Source organism: Plasmodium berghei (assembly GCF_900002375.2).
Source record: "Plasmodium berghei ANKA genome assembly, chromosome: 3".
NCBI lineage: Eukaryota > Apicomplexa > Aconoidasida > Haemosporida > Plasmodiidae > Plasmodium > Plasmodium berghei.
In genome coordinates, this window is record NC_036161.2 from 106,713 (window position 1) to 121,883 (window position 15,171).

A 15,171-nucleotide genomic window follows, 5' to 3' on the forward strand; every position below is an offset into this window, starting at 1 on the left:
AAACTAAAAAATTGTTAGGAAAAATATATATGTGCATACACATAATTTTCCATAATATATTTACAAACAAATATAAATTCAAGTTGTGAAATTCACTGCATTAAGTATACACCAAAAAATTTCCAAAAACATGGATAAGATTATAAATGTACCATAAAATCGGAATATATATATCAGTATTTTATCATACTGAGCAAACACATTATTATTGCTATACTTGTTTATTTGATATATTAATTACATTTTTTTATTGTTTTTTTCTTTGTTTTTCTTGCTTTTTCCATATGCGAAGTATTCCTAATATTATAATATTTTAATGCACAATACTATTTTACAATTCTTTTATTTACACCTATGATATTCATTTGCCAGATTGAATTAAAATTTTTGCTTCATTTTATTATAAATAATACTTAACATATATTCATATTTTTTATTATATATTTATTCAAATAAGCACGAAATATATAATACATTACGCATATCCATCCAATCCACATACAATTGCAATGCGCAATGAAAAGCATTACGTTAAAAATATATTTAAAAAAATTAAGGTATAATATTTGAAACTATTCTAAAGTTTATAAAAATTAAAATTGGCACGATATATATAGTAGATAATATATACATACATACGTATATTACATATATATAAAGAAAATGCTACAAATGAATTATATAAGTATAAAAATACAACAATGAAAAATAATTTATATATAGTATATAATAAATATATATTATAATACATATTATTTATGACCGTTCATTTTTTATGAATTATTTTACACTTAGAAAAGCCAAAATAATATTCTGAATTGTTCATAAAAAAAAAATGAATATGTATTTACACCCAGCTAAGTGAAAGAGAGTTTTTTCTTTTTTTTTTCTTTATAATTTTTTGTTTTTTTGTTCATGCAAAAAAGCTATTTTATAATTAATTTATGATGACCAGCAAGAATTTTTAGCATTGAATTATTTTTCTTCTTTTTTTTGTACAAATTGTGTACCTCGCACATAAATTTTTATTCTATTTCATTTTAAAAAATTACCAAGAAATAAGGAACAAGCATGGCGGTCGAAGATAAAAAGGTAAGAACTTGACAGGGAGCCTTGTGGTGGGCATACATCCACACTTTATAGTGCTATTTGATTTTTCTTCACTTTTGCATGAACAGTACAGGGTTTAGATGATTAATCACACTTTCATTATTGCGCGTACATGTTGTTTTGTTTTTTTTTTGTGATTTCATTCAAAGTAAAAAAATATGAATACATAACATAAAATTGTATTTTCCCTAACAACACTATAGGCAGTATCAATAAAAGTTCCAGTGAAAGATGGGGATGCTGATGAAAAAAGAAGAAAATTGAATAACCTTAAAATAAAAAATGAAGAATTAAATGAAGAAGAAAAAAAAAAAAAAGAAGAATTAGAATTACTTATAACCAGATTAAAGGATGATAATCCTAATGTTGTAAATTTATCAATAACTTTATTAAATAAAGAAATTATCGATACTAGTGGAATTTTAACATCTTCTTTATTTGCACTAAAAGTTCTTAAACTCCACTATAACACCTTAATTGAAATACATACTGGCATGATATTTGATGATTGCAAACAAAGGTTAAGCAATATGATTAGTGCATTATCAACTACTATTGGGTATGAAAGCAATATTGTAAAATATATTATTATGGGTAATAAAAAGGATTTAATTAATTATGGACATGAATATATTAAAAATTTAACTACAAAATTGATAGCAGAATATAAAAATATAAAAGATGAAGAAGCTGTACAAAATCAATACTATGCAAATAACTCAATTACAACAACTAGTATTTCTACTTCTCCTATATCTGGTCCATCAAAGGGGGGCGCTGTTAATATGATGAATCATATCCATGAATTGGTTAATATTATTGTACCATATTGCTTTAATCACAATACAGAATATGAAGCAATAGATTTACTTATAGAAGTTGACAGAATAAATGATATATGCCAATATGTTGATGATAAATCATGTGAACGGTCAATTTTATATTTATTAAATCTTACACATTATAGTTCTTCAACAGAAGAATACTATAAATTAATGGAAGTTATATTGTCAATATTAAAAAAACATAAAAAACATGTGGAATGCTTAAAAATTTTATTGCGTTTAAATAGAAGAAATAAAATAAAAGATTTAATTTTCGAATGTGGCGATTTATTAATTTGTAAACAAATGGCATTAATCTGCTCTCGGCATTGTATACATTTAGAATTTACTCAAGAAGAAATTATCAAACATCCCCATTTGAATTTAAATGAAATATCTACTTTATCATCAGGGGAACATTTACCATCGATTTTTTTAAAATTAGCAAAAGATTTAGATGTAGAAGAACCCAAATTACCAGAAGATATATATAAAACACATTTAGAAGAAAAAAGAAATACTAATCTATGGGATTCTACTAAACAAAATTTATCATCTTCTTTTGTTAACGCTTTTGTAAATGCTGGATTTTGTAAAGATAAACTAATGACAGTTAATTCATCTTTATGGATATACAAAAATAAAGATCATGGAATCATTTCTGCTACTGCATCTATGGGCTTATTATTAATGTGGAACATAGATGAAGGATTATCACAAATTGATAAATTCCAATATAGTAATGATCAATATGTAAAAGCGGGTTCTTTAATAGCATTTGGGTTAGCATGCACAAATGTAAAAAATGAATGTGACCCAGCATATGCATTATTATCTGAACATATAGATGCAGAAAATTCTTTAGAAAAAATGGGAGCAATATTAGGATTTGGTTATGCATACGCAGGAACAAATAGAGAAAATATGTTAGATGTATTAATACCCCCATTAGTTGATAATGGAGATATAATAGAATGTAGTGTTTTTGCTGCTTTATCATTAGGATTGATTTTTGTCGGATCACAAAATAGAGAAATTGCTGAATGTATAATAGATACTGTTTTAGAAAGGCAAAAAATAAACAACTCGTTAGATCAACCAATATCTAAATTATATGCAGTAGCATTAGGGTTATTATTTTTATGTTCACGAGAAAAATGTGAAGCAACCTTAGCTGCTTTAGAAATTATAAAACATCCTATTTCTAAATATATTATTGCCACAGTTGAAGGAATGGCATTTGCTGGATCGAATGATGTTTTAAAAGTTCAGAAAATGTTACAATTGCTAGTAGAAAAAAGAGTTGATAAAAAAAATACAGATACATCTTCAGTTAATTCTCCTACTGGGGATACAAATACTGCTAACGACACCAATGCCGGTGCAAATAGTGGTGATAATGAAGGAAATAACAATAGTAATAATAATAGTGCACCGGATTCTAAAAAAAATAATAATGTTAGTACTGGAAAAACTGCAAAAAAAGGTCTCGATGGAAAAACAAATATATCAAATTCTACTAATAATCAAATAGAAGATAATTTAGATCAATGTGTTGCAATATTGAATATTGCTTTAATCGCATTAACAGATGATATTAGTTCTGAAATGACTACTCGTATAATTGATCATTTTTTAGAATATTCAAATGTTCATCAAAAAAAAGCAGTTCCATTAGCATTAGCATTATTATTTACATCTTTCCCTAAACCTAATATTGTTGATATACTTTCGAAATTGACACATGATCAAGATCCAGATGTCGCTTTACATGCTATCATATCTCTTGGGTTTGTAGGTGCAGGGACAAATAATTCAAGAATAGCTATATTGCTAAGACAATTATCAACATTCTATTATAAAGATCCTAATGCAACTTTTGTTATTAGATTAGCTCAAGGCTTATTATATATGGGAAAGGGATTATTAACTATAAATCCATTACATTCTAATCGTTCTATCATAAATAATGTAGCATTAGGATCTTTGTTAATTACTATACATGCATGTTTGCAATTAAAATCCACAATATTAGGAAAATATCATTACCTTCTTTATCACTTAGCCCCATGTATGTATCCTCGAATGCTTACTACAGTTAATGAAAATTTAGAGCCCCTTCCTGTTTCTGTGCGTGTTGGACAGGTAAATTTAAAACTATTTTTAGAACAAGTTTCATCTTACTATAATATATTTATCCTTTTTTTATGAACAAATAAATATATTTTTTATTTCATTTTTTCCATTTATATATAGGCTGTTGATATTGTTGGGCAAGCAGGGAACCCAAAGACAATAACTGGATTTCAAACACACGTCACTCCAGTTTTGATGCTTCACACAGATCGTGCTGAACTTGCAACAGAGGAATGTAATATTTATGCACATTTATACATCTTAAAATTTGGATTTTTTTTCACCTCTACTATTTACAAAATTTACAATTGATGTACTTTCCATTTGGTAAATTTGTCATTTATTTTTTTATTTATAGATATCCCCATCAACGACACACTGGAAGGAATTGTTATTTTGAAGAAGGACCCAAACTATGTCCCTCCCACAATAAATTGATTCAATTGAACCCATACCTCTAATATGTGTATATATTACCAATTTTTAATTCTTTGCTTTTATTTTTCGAAAACGCCCATATATCACATATTTACGATATATGTGTGTGCGCATACATGTGCATTATAAGACTTCATGTGTGCTGAGTTAAGCAATTGTAAGCATGAAACATAGACATAAAAAAGTGAAAAATTAAAAAAAGTGAAAAAATCAAAAAAAAGTGAAAAAATCAAAAAAAGTGAAAAAACGATAGCAGAATGGTGCTACACACCTTTTCGGGCACCCTTTTTTGGAGCAGAATTTTTAATTGTGTCTTTTCTCTTTTTAATGTGTTTTAATGCATTTGACATCCTTTTTGATATCACAATTCCAGAAGGATTGGCATCTATCAGGTTAGTCATTTCATTTACCACATCTAGCTGATGCAAACTATTTTCACTCCATTCGCTATTATCATCTCCATTTTCTTTGGATGTTTTTTTTTGGGTAGTTACTTTCTTTTTAGGAGTTGCTTTTTTTGGGGTAGTTTCTTTTTTTTTGCTCCGAATTGTATTTATCAAATCGTCAACAGATTTTCGTTTCTTTTCAATAACAGGAAAAAAATCTTCTATTCTTAATTGGTAGCTTCGAGTTTTGACATTGTATTTTTTTAATATTGGATCTAAAACATTAAAAATTTTATCTTCTGAAATATTTGTGGTTTTATTTAAATAATGTATAATTTTATTCATATTAGGAGCATGCCATTCAATTTTTTTAATATCTTTACAAACTTTTGGATATTTAAAACATTTATAAACTTCTTTATCTGGAAAATTTTTAGGAAATATCCAATTTAATTTATAATTTCTATGAGTATTTAAAAATTTTTTTATTTCGTCAGAATAATTATTTTCATCATTTTCTTGATATATGTCTCTAAGGGGGTTCGAAACTATTTCTTTTAAAATTTTTAAATCATCAAAAGTGGGAAACGCTTTAACAATTTCTAAAGCATTAACAATACCAACTCCATGTACACCTACAGTATAATCGCAACCACATAACATAGAAATATTTATTAAATCATCTTGATATAATCCTAACTTTCTTTCTATTAAGTTTTTTTCATATACTTCTACTGTTTTTTTTTTGTTAAAAAAATTTTTAATTATAGTTTTTCCGCTAAACACTATAACATCTGAATCATCACTTATTATTGCATCACAATAATTATTATTATTTAAATATGAACATTGTGCTTCAGCTTCACATGGTGCTTGTATATATGGTATTCCAAAAAAATCTAAAAGTAATTTTATATCTTCATTCATTTCTTCATTTATTGTAATATTATTATTTTTCAATTTTTTATATTCTTTCATTAGTTCTTCTCCTTTTTTCTGATTTTCATTTAGCTGTTTATCTATTGTTTCTTTATCCATATCTTCACTTATTCCTTCCAGTCCTTGAATAACATCATCATTTTCAATAACTCTCGATTCACCAAATGCATCTAACACTTCCTTGTTATTCAAAAAATTCTCGAGCAAATCTCCTTCCCCCCCATTTTTAAAATCGATTTTTTTTTTTATAAGAATATTGTTCATTATCTCTTTAGTTAAAAACTTTTGGCTATGTCCTGCATCTTTTACATCTACCTCTTTTACATCTACCTCTTTTACATCTACCTCTTTTATATCTACCTCTTTTATATCTACCTCTTTTACACTATCCTTTTTGATTGGCAAAACTATTACATCGTCATCGGAAAGACTGTTCAACGGTTCATTCCCATGAGCAATCGATTCAAAGCTTGAGGAAGAAGATTCAGACAATGAAACATCAATAGCTGGCTCAGAAGGAGTAACTATCAAACTGTTGGAATGTCCTTTTGCATTTTCAGAATCATCATTATCATCTATTATAATTTCTTTATACTGGTTACTCCTTTCTATTTCTGTATTTTTATTATTTGTTTCGTCTAATTTGTTCATCTCAAAATTTACAAATTCATCTGATTTTAATTCTGTTTCCTCAATAACAAAAAATGAATCTTCTGTGATTCCATCCTGAACCCGTTTTGAAATAGATTCTGCTTCTTGTTCATCAATCTTATTATCTTTATGTTTAATACCCCCATCATTTCTACCAACGTTTCCAATCTCTTCATTTTCTATCGCAAAAAAATCATCTCCAAATAAATCCTTATCATTTATTAGTAAACTTTCCTTATAATCGTTTAACAATTTGGTGGCCTCTACTTTCTCAAATTCCTCACTCCTAGCATCTACCGTGTTCACGTCAGAAATTTCGCCCATTTCAACTTCTTTTGAAATGCTTTCCATTTCAGGAAATTCTTCGTCTTCTTCTATTTCGAAAACTCCATCAAAATTTTGTATTCCTGTGCCTCCCAAAATTTTATTTAAAAATGATTCTTTACCTCTTTTTTTTTTGGGGCGTTTTGTAATATTATCTTTAATATCATTATAATTTCTAGCATTTAAATTCTCGTTAAATTTTTTTGATAAATTTGTATTAATGATTAACTCTCCATCTAATTTTTCATTTTGGATATTTTCTGCCATTTTTATTTTTAACTTTTCAATCTCAAAATCTGTTTTAATCATTCTAATATATGTTTCAATTTGAACTTGTGAAAATATATCCATATCATCTTTGGATTTTATAGCTTTTAATCTATTATCTGCATACCACTCTTCTTTTATATCCTGTAATATTCGATATTGTAATTTAACTGGTAATTTCTCGAATACTTCTTTATTTATTTCCTTAAATAATGGAATTTTTATTTCTTCGTTATTTACATAATATACCTTATATTCATCTTTTCCATCAACAAATAGATTATTCACAGGCATTTCTAAAACATTTATTTCTTTTGAATTTATTTTATTTTCAGATTTAATGTAATTCATAACAATCACTTCATTTTCACCATTTTCAACATTTTCGACATTTTCCATCTCTACTTCCCCATTATTTAATAGAATTTCTGTTGATATATTTGAAAAAACATTTTTATCACATTTATTTGAATATTTTTTTTCAGCTTCCTTCATTTTTTTTGTAACTTCATCAATATTTATATTATAATTATTTATGTCTATAATATCAATAGTTCTTCGCATAGATAAGAATCCTTTGAAATCTTCTGGTATACCAGCATAGTATTTTTTTCTTATCATATTTTTTGTCATAAAAATATCATCAACTATATCATTATTTGTATCTATCTCAAAATTGTTTGTTTGTAATTTAGAATCATTTTTTATAACTTGTTTATTTTTCTCCAATTTATAAATTTCTTCTGAGATTTTTGAATTTTTTTCATTATAGATATCTTCATCATTAATTATAAAAAAATTATTTTTTATTTTATTTAAATCATCAGAATTGTTATTACAAATATTGAATACTTCTTTTGCGGTTATGTTTACACTTCCTACATGCTCAGAAATTTTATTTAACGATTCATTGTTTTCTTTTATATTTTCATATATTTCTATTAAATTATTTATACCTAATTTATCTAATTCATAATTCAAAGAATCTGTATTTTCTTTTTTGTCTTTTCCATTTTCCACTAAATCAGGATTATTATCGTTGTCTTTTCCATTTGAAAGTTCTTTCTTTTGTTCTAACAATTTTATACCATTTTTCTTTTCTTTCTTTTTTTTTAAAAATTTTAATAAACATTTATTATAGTAATTATATATTAATTTTTCTGCTGTTTTCTTAACTTTTTCTTCATTATTTTTTCTTTTTAAATTTCTTTGAAATATGGTTCTCTTTTTTAATTCAGGAGGAATACCATCAAAAATAAAAATCGGTCTTATATTATAATATAGTAATTTACAAATTCTTAAAAAAAAAAAATATATATGCCCTTTTTTTAAATTACTTAATTTTAAATCACTATTATTTTCACTAAAATCAAGCCATAAATCATTAAACATTCCTAAATCGTCAAGATTATTATTTCTTGAGCTTTTTAAATTATTTCCATATATTAATTCATATAACCATATACTTACATCAATTGCTATTCTCTTTCCTGTAAATATTTCAGGATTAACACGAACCCCTATAGGTGCAACTATAGACCATAATCCTTTTACTCCCATTTTCCTTCTGGCGTTTTGTGTCCATTACATTAGTTTTTTTTTTTTTTTACTTTAATTCGAGTAATTTTTATATTACTCCTAATTTGAGATTTTATATTCTCATTTTTTATATACCAGCTTCATATTTTGAACCATTTTTTTTTTCAATTTAAAAGATAGTTAGAAAATACAATATTCCTGTTCATAATTGTGCCATTATCGCATTACAGAAAAATTGGAATACTTACAAATTGTCCTAAAATATTTTTAAAAAATTATAAATAAAAGAATAAATTATAAATGGATAAAAATATCTCTTTAATAATATATAGTTTTATTTATGAATTATACCAGATACATGCTTATATATATGCATATTTTTTTTTTCTTTTTTTTATCAAAAAATAAAATAAGTTTGACTCTCTCGGATTAATAAAAAACAAGCTTTATAAAAAAAATTGTCATTTAATTTTATCCATATGTTTTACCAAATTAATTAGCTTTTTTTTATTAAAAAAAGCAAGTGGATAAATAGTTTTATTTTTCCACATAATTTTATATATTGTTGTCATATTCTATTTCCCATTTTTATTTTATTCTCAATGTATATAATTTTTTGTGCATTAAAAAGGTGAAAAAATGAAATATGGTTAATATATAATATGAAAAATATATTTATGTGATATGAAAATAAAGATTTATATTTATTTGCTAGTTTTATTTCAAATATAAAATAATAAAGTTTACTGGAATGTTATGTAGGCCTTTTTTAATTGTCGTAAAAGTGTTTTAACACACATATATATACTACTTATTAAATGTGTAATAATATTGGAAATAATTATTTTTTTTGAAAAAATGATTATTTTTTTTAATATTATTTTTGCTTGCTATTGTTAAAGCGTGCTTTAAATTTGCTAAAAAACAAAAAAGAAAAAATGTATAAAAATAAAATAATACAAACATGTATTATATACATACTATATATTATTTTATTTTCGTCGATCATTCGCACAAAATTAGCTAAAAATAATATTAAAAAAAATATTACCAATATTATTGCTTATAGCATAAGAAATGAAAACAAGTTTCTAGTTCAATTGTATAAACAAAAGAAAGAAAAAAAAAAATTATTCATAAAAAATTATGAACTACGAAATAAAAAACGAATAAATTACTTAAAGACTATTTTTAATAGCTTATCGGGGAGTCAATTTCCTCAAAATTCAGACATAGATAGTTATAATTTAACTCCCAAATTAAAAAAAACAGTTCAGTTTTTCCGATCGCTTTCTGATAACCCATATAACAAGTATAAGCAAATTGTTGAAATAAGCTTCTTATAATATAAAATATGTTTACCATATATATATATATACATACGTGTGCACACATATCATTTTAATTTTATATTATCTCACCAAACAAATTATGAATTAGTTTTTTCTCATTAATATATTTTTTTATTTTATATGTTTTGCTTTATAAATGTCTTTTTTTAAATAATTATTTTTAGAAGCCAACATGTCATATTAATGGGAAAAAAATGTCAACCCATGCCAAATGAGTTGAAAACAAGGCAAAATCAAGTTTTGGTAAAAAATTGCACCAATTATATAATACTATATTTTCCTCCTTTTTTTTAATGAAATAATTCAGTATAATAATTAAGTTCATATATAGCATGTCCTTCCATTTTTTCAGGGATGCCAATCAACAGTATATATATACCCAAAAGTGAAATTACAGGATGATAAAAAAGTTATTAACTGGTTAGGATATTCAGGTTAGATATACACATTTTGTCAATTGAAAAAGTTTTATATGCACACACTTTTTACAGCCTTTCATTTATAAATTGTAAATTAATTATAGACGGACTATTAACAAAAGGAATTGTATATATTTTAATTGATGGCTTGAGCGGATATACCCCTGAAGAAATATTAAAAGTAAATCCAAACTTTATTTCCTTAACTGGGATTTCAGATTTTTTAACAATGAGCAGAATAAATGGATATTTAAATATTATGAATAAAATAAAAATATTTTCCGAGCAAATTATTAAAAATATAGAACACTAATTTGTCCTTGTTTCGTTGTCTTTTTTTTTATTATTTTCTCCATAATTTTTTTGTATAATTGCATTAAATTGAAATTCATTTTTTCCTTATAAGAATACAATGCATGCTATATAATGCTGCTTTTTTTTAATTTTAATTCTCTAAAATTTTTACAAATAAATTTCAACTTTTGTTAAATTTTTTTTTTTGTCAATTTTGAAAAGTATAAAAATCATAAACATTAAAAAAAATTATAAAAAAAAAAAGACGCTTTCCAATGTATACATAATATTATATATATAGTCAATAACATTATTTAAATTTTTTTTTTTTTTTTTTACCTTAACAAGTAATGTTAAAAACTCAAAATAGTCTATAACGTTTAAAAAAAAACATGAATATTTTTTTATTTTTATATTATTTATATGAATTTGTAATAATTTATAATAATTTTATATTAATATACTATTTTATATATTTTTTTTATAATTTTGGCTAGTGCATTTTTTGTTTAAGTAACAATTTTCGCAATAACATATCAATAATGTGAAATAATTGTACCACGGAAAATTAAAGTGTTAAATATTATATATTAAATAATTTGCAGACAGTTATTTAAATTAACTCATATATAATTTTTGATTTTAATTTTTTCTGAATAAATATATAATCCTTGTGCATTTTTGCATTAAAAGAATGAATAAATAGGAAATAAAAAAATATATACATATGCATACATAATTGTGTGTTTTCTTCTGCATAAAAAAAAATAATAACACATACATATATATATAATATTTCATATGCAGGCATAACTAAAGTTGTAAATAATTCACTGCATTTCGTTTTAAATGCCACTATAATGATGCATTACTAACCCTCATAAAAAAACAGACGCATGCTTTATAAAAAGTTGTGAAATGCTATTTCCAAATTATTAAAACGAACTTCAAATCACTGAACATTACATATATTTTATTACGTGATATTTTTTATTTTATAAGACATAATTTTAATGTTAGTGATTAGTTTTATTTTTTGTATTTTTGTTTCTACATATTTGATGCGTTTTTTTAAGTTTCCAAATTTGTATTTTCCAACCGTCTTATTTTATTGTTACATTTATTCATTTTAATATTTTTTATTATTTATTATTATTTTTTATTTTTATTTTTATTTTTTTTACCTTTTATTTACTATTTTTAATTAGCTATTTAATATTTTTATACATTTTTAATTGTTTTTTTTTTTCATGTAATATTATAGTCCCATGCAATTAAAAAAAAAATATATATATATATATATAACCACAAAATATAGAGCGAAATAAAGTACGCATTTATTATTTTACTTTTTCCGTGCAATGTATTTTCGAGTTTGTACATAAATATTTGTCTATATCATTATTTTCGATTTAAATTGCATGTATAACCCATTATATATATACGTACATATATATTTATTCGTACAGCTATAATTAAATATTTACCTTTTATTATTTAAATATTTTTACGGATTTATTTACAAGTATACTTTACATTACACCGCCTTTTTATTTTGCCTTTTCCCCGTTTTATGTAGCTATATTAATTCTTACATTTTTATATCTACTAGTTATGCATTAATTCTTTGTTATTTTATTGTTTTATTTTTTCCATACAGGAAATCATATGATTGATATGGGTCGCTGAAATGTAATAATATTTCAAATAGTACAATATATTGATTAATGACCTATTTCAAATAGTGCAACATACTGAGTAATAGACCTATTTTAAATTAATCGAATTAAATTGTGATATCGAATATCATGGTTTTGGGCGATGAAAATAGCAACATATAAAAATCTTGGAAATAGCACATTTGAGTTACTGTTTCGAATTTTATATGGATATACATATACATAATTTTTTTTGTTTGTTTGATTTTGTTTCCCTCTGTCCATTACCCCTAAGTGTTCATTTCTTCAGTCCAGTTAATACACACAAAGAAGCCGCTGCATATATTTTCTCAATTTTTTATGAACACAAATTTTCGATTAATGTGGTCCCATGTATTGAGGAGAAAATATTATAGAGAAAGCGACATATCATAGTCTTATAATTGTAAAAATAAATAAATAAATAAATAAATAAATAAATATATATATATATATAGATAGATAGATAGATAGATAGATAGATAGATAAATACATATATAATGAATGCTGATTCCTATACCCAAAACAGGAAAGCGAGTTTCCCCATAAATAATGTGCTAGCAGAAGAAACTGAAAAACTCGTTGACACATATAAATATGAAGATGAAGTAAATAATATTTTAAAAAAAGGGACTTCAAAATTTAAAAGAAATGGAAAAAATAGTATGGCATTTCATAAATCCTTGGCTGTAGTAAATGTAGCAGCAGGTTTAGATGGATGTGATGATCAATTATTACCAGCAAGTTTTAGAGCGTTAGAAGCAGATTTAAATTTACATCCATCTTTGTTAGGATATATAACACTAGCCCAAACATTAATGTTAAGTTTATTTAGTCCAATATGGGGTTTTTTGTCAGATAAATATTCAAGAAAATGGATGTTAGTATTTGGTACAGCTTTATGGGGATTAGCAACCATATTTTTAGCAAATATAAATGACTTTGCGCATATAATAATTTTTAGAGCAATAAATGGATTAGCTTTAGGTAGTATTGGTCCTATATCACAAAGTATATTAGCAGATGCAGCAAAAAATGAATCTTTAGGATTATCTTTTGGTATTGTACAATTATCTTCTAGTATTGGTCGATTAATTGGAGGTGTCGTTACGACTACTGTTTCGATGAAATATTTTGGAACAATTCGAGGTTGGAGATTATGTTTTATTATAGTTGGTGCATTAAGTATATTATTAAGTATTATTGTTGCCCTTTTTGTGGAAGATGCACCGAGGCAAGTAAGAATAAATAGAAAAGAAACAAGTTCATATATGGAAGGAAGTATAATTGACGGCAATAATGAAATAATAGTAGAGCCCAAACGAAGTCAATCATATATGTTATATCAAAATGTTAAGGAGATGCTTAAAGATAGTTTGTCTAAAAAAAGTATAATAATAATATTGTTAGAAGGATTTACTGGTACAATTCCATGGTTAGCTTTAAGTTTTAATACAATGTTTTTTCAATATTGTGATTTAAGTGATTTACAAGCAGCTGTAATAACAGGATTTTTATTAATCGGGTCCGCTTTAGGAGGAGTATTAGGAGGTCATTTTGGTGACATAATGCACAATATATCAAATAAACATGGTAGACCTTTTTTAGGTCAGCTAGCTATGTTTGGTAGAGTGCCGTTAGTTATATTAACATATTTAGTGATACCTAAAAAAAAAGAAAGTTTTGAGTTATTTGTTTTATCTTGTTTTTTTTTGGGTTTGTCGTCTATAGCTGGAGTAGCAGTTAATAGACCAATTGTTTCCGATATTATAAGGCCAGATTATAGAGGTACTATTTTTTCATTAACTATAGCTATTGAAGGTGTTGGTTCCTCATTAATTGGTGCGCCGTTATTTGGTTATTTAGCTGAAGAGGTATTTAATTATAGAAATAACAATTTGTTAATTTCTGATATGACTACAGAATTTAGAAGTCATAATGCAGAAGCTCTTTCAAAAACATTGTTATATCTTACTGCAGTACCATGGGTTTTGTCTTTTATTTTTTATTCTCTTCTTCATTTTACTTATGGAGCAGAATATTCAAAAATGAACCAAATAATTGAATCAGAATACAAATATGATGATGAAGATGATGAAACTATGGCAGATAAAGTTATGTCATAATTAAAACTTTAAAAATAGGACAATAATGGATACTTTTAGATTCGTATGTATGTGTTGTATACTAGATAAATTTTAAAAAATAATATAATTAAAAATAAATTACTATAAATTCGGTATTTTAAAAAATTAACAAAAAAATGGACAAAACAAAAAATATATTATTTGACCAAATTCAATAATTAAATTATAAATCCATATGAATGAGAAACAACAGTTAGTAACATATTTCTTATTTGTGTTATAATTTTTTTTTTATTCATATGTGCATTTTATTTTATTATATTTTATTCGCTTTATATATGTATGGTCCTTTTATACACCCTTTTACTTTTTATATATACTATTATTTGAAAATTTTTCATGAATTTCCATTTTATTTATTCCAACTCCGTCTTTAATATATTTCTCACATTTTTATTACGACACTTTTATGTATGTTGCATATTATTACACAAAAGCAATTATTTTTCTTTGCTTTATTCTTTTTACATTTAAACTTACTTTTTCTGAAATATTTTTATTAATACTTTATTATTTTCTCTGGTTAAAATAGCTAAACAAAGAATCTATGCCCACATATATAAACATCACCAATTAACCCTTCAAAAATTATATTTTTTTTATAGTTCTATTTTCATGAATATATATACATACACATCGAGTTTCTT

General features: G+C 24.5%; 4 protein-coding genes across 4 annotated transcripts; 3 read left to right on the forward strand and 1 right to left on the reverse strand.

Annotated features, from left to right (window-relative positions):
* Positions 1-1,071: 1,071 nt before the first annotated feature.
* PBANKA_0303600 (26S proteasome regulatory subunit RPN1, putative) lies at positions 1,072-4,508 on the forward strand (the record flags this gene model as incomplete). Its single annotated transcript, XM_034566197.1, has 4 exons — positions 1,072-1,092; positions 1,314-4,079; positions 4,191-4,305; positions 4,429-4,508. 4 exons carry the CDS (start codon positions 1,072-1,074, stop codon positions 4,506-4,508), a joined length of 2,982 nt encoding a protein of 993 aa, XP_034419920.1.
* A 263-nt stretch (positions 4,509-4,771) lies between these two features.
* PBANKA_0303700 (DNA repair protein RAD2, putative) lies at positions 4,772-8,635 on the reverse strand (the record flags this gene model as incomplete). The annotated part of the gene is made up of 1 exon (XM_034566208.1): positions 4,772-8,635. The coding sequence occupies one exon, from the start codon at positions 8,633-8,635 to the stop codon at positions 4,772-4,774; it is 3,864 nt and encodes a 1,287-aa protein (XP_034419921.1).
* Positions 8,636-9,552: 917 nt separating this feature from the next.
* On the forward strand, positions 9,553-10,698 carry PBANKA_0303800 (cysteine desulfuration protein SufE; the record flags this gene model as incomplete). The annotated part of the gene is made up of 4 exons (XM_034566219.1): positions 9,553-9,926; positions 10,131-10,209; positions 10,319-10,400; positions 10,490-10,698. 4 exons carry the CDS (start codon positions 9,553-9,555, stop codon positions 10,696-10,698), a joined length of 744 nt encoding a protein of 247 aa, XP_034419922.1.
* Positions 10,699-12,877: 2,179 nt separating this feature from the next.
* PBANKA_0303900 (pantothenate transporter) lies at positions 12,878-14,503 on the forward strand (the record flags this gene model as incomplete). Its single annotated transcript, XM_034566230.1, has 1 exon — positions 12,878-14,503. The coding sequence occupies one exon, from the start codon at positions 12,878-12,880 to the stop codon at positions 14,501-14,503; it is 1,626 nt and encodes a 541-aa protein (XP_034419923.1).
* Between the last annotated feature and the right edge of the window lie 668 nt (positions 14,504-15,171).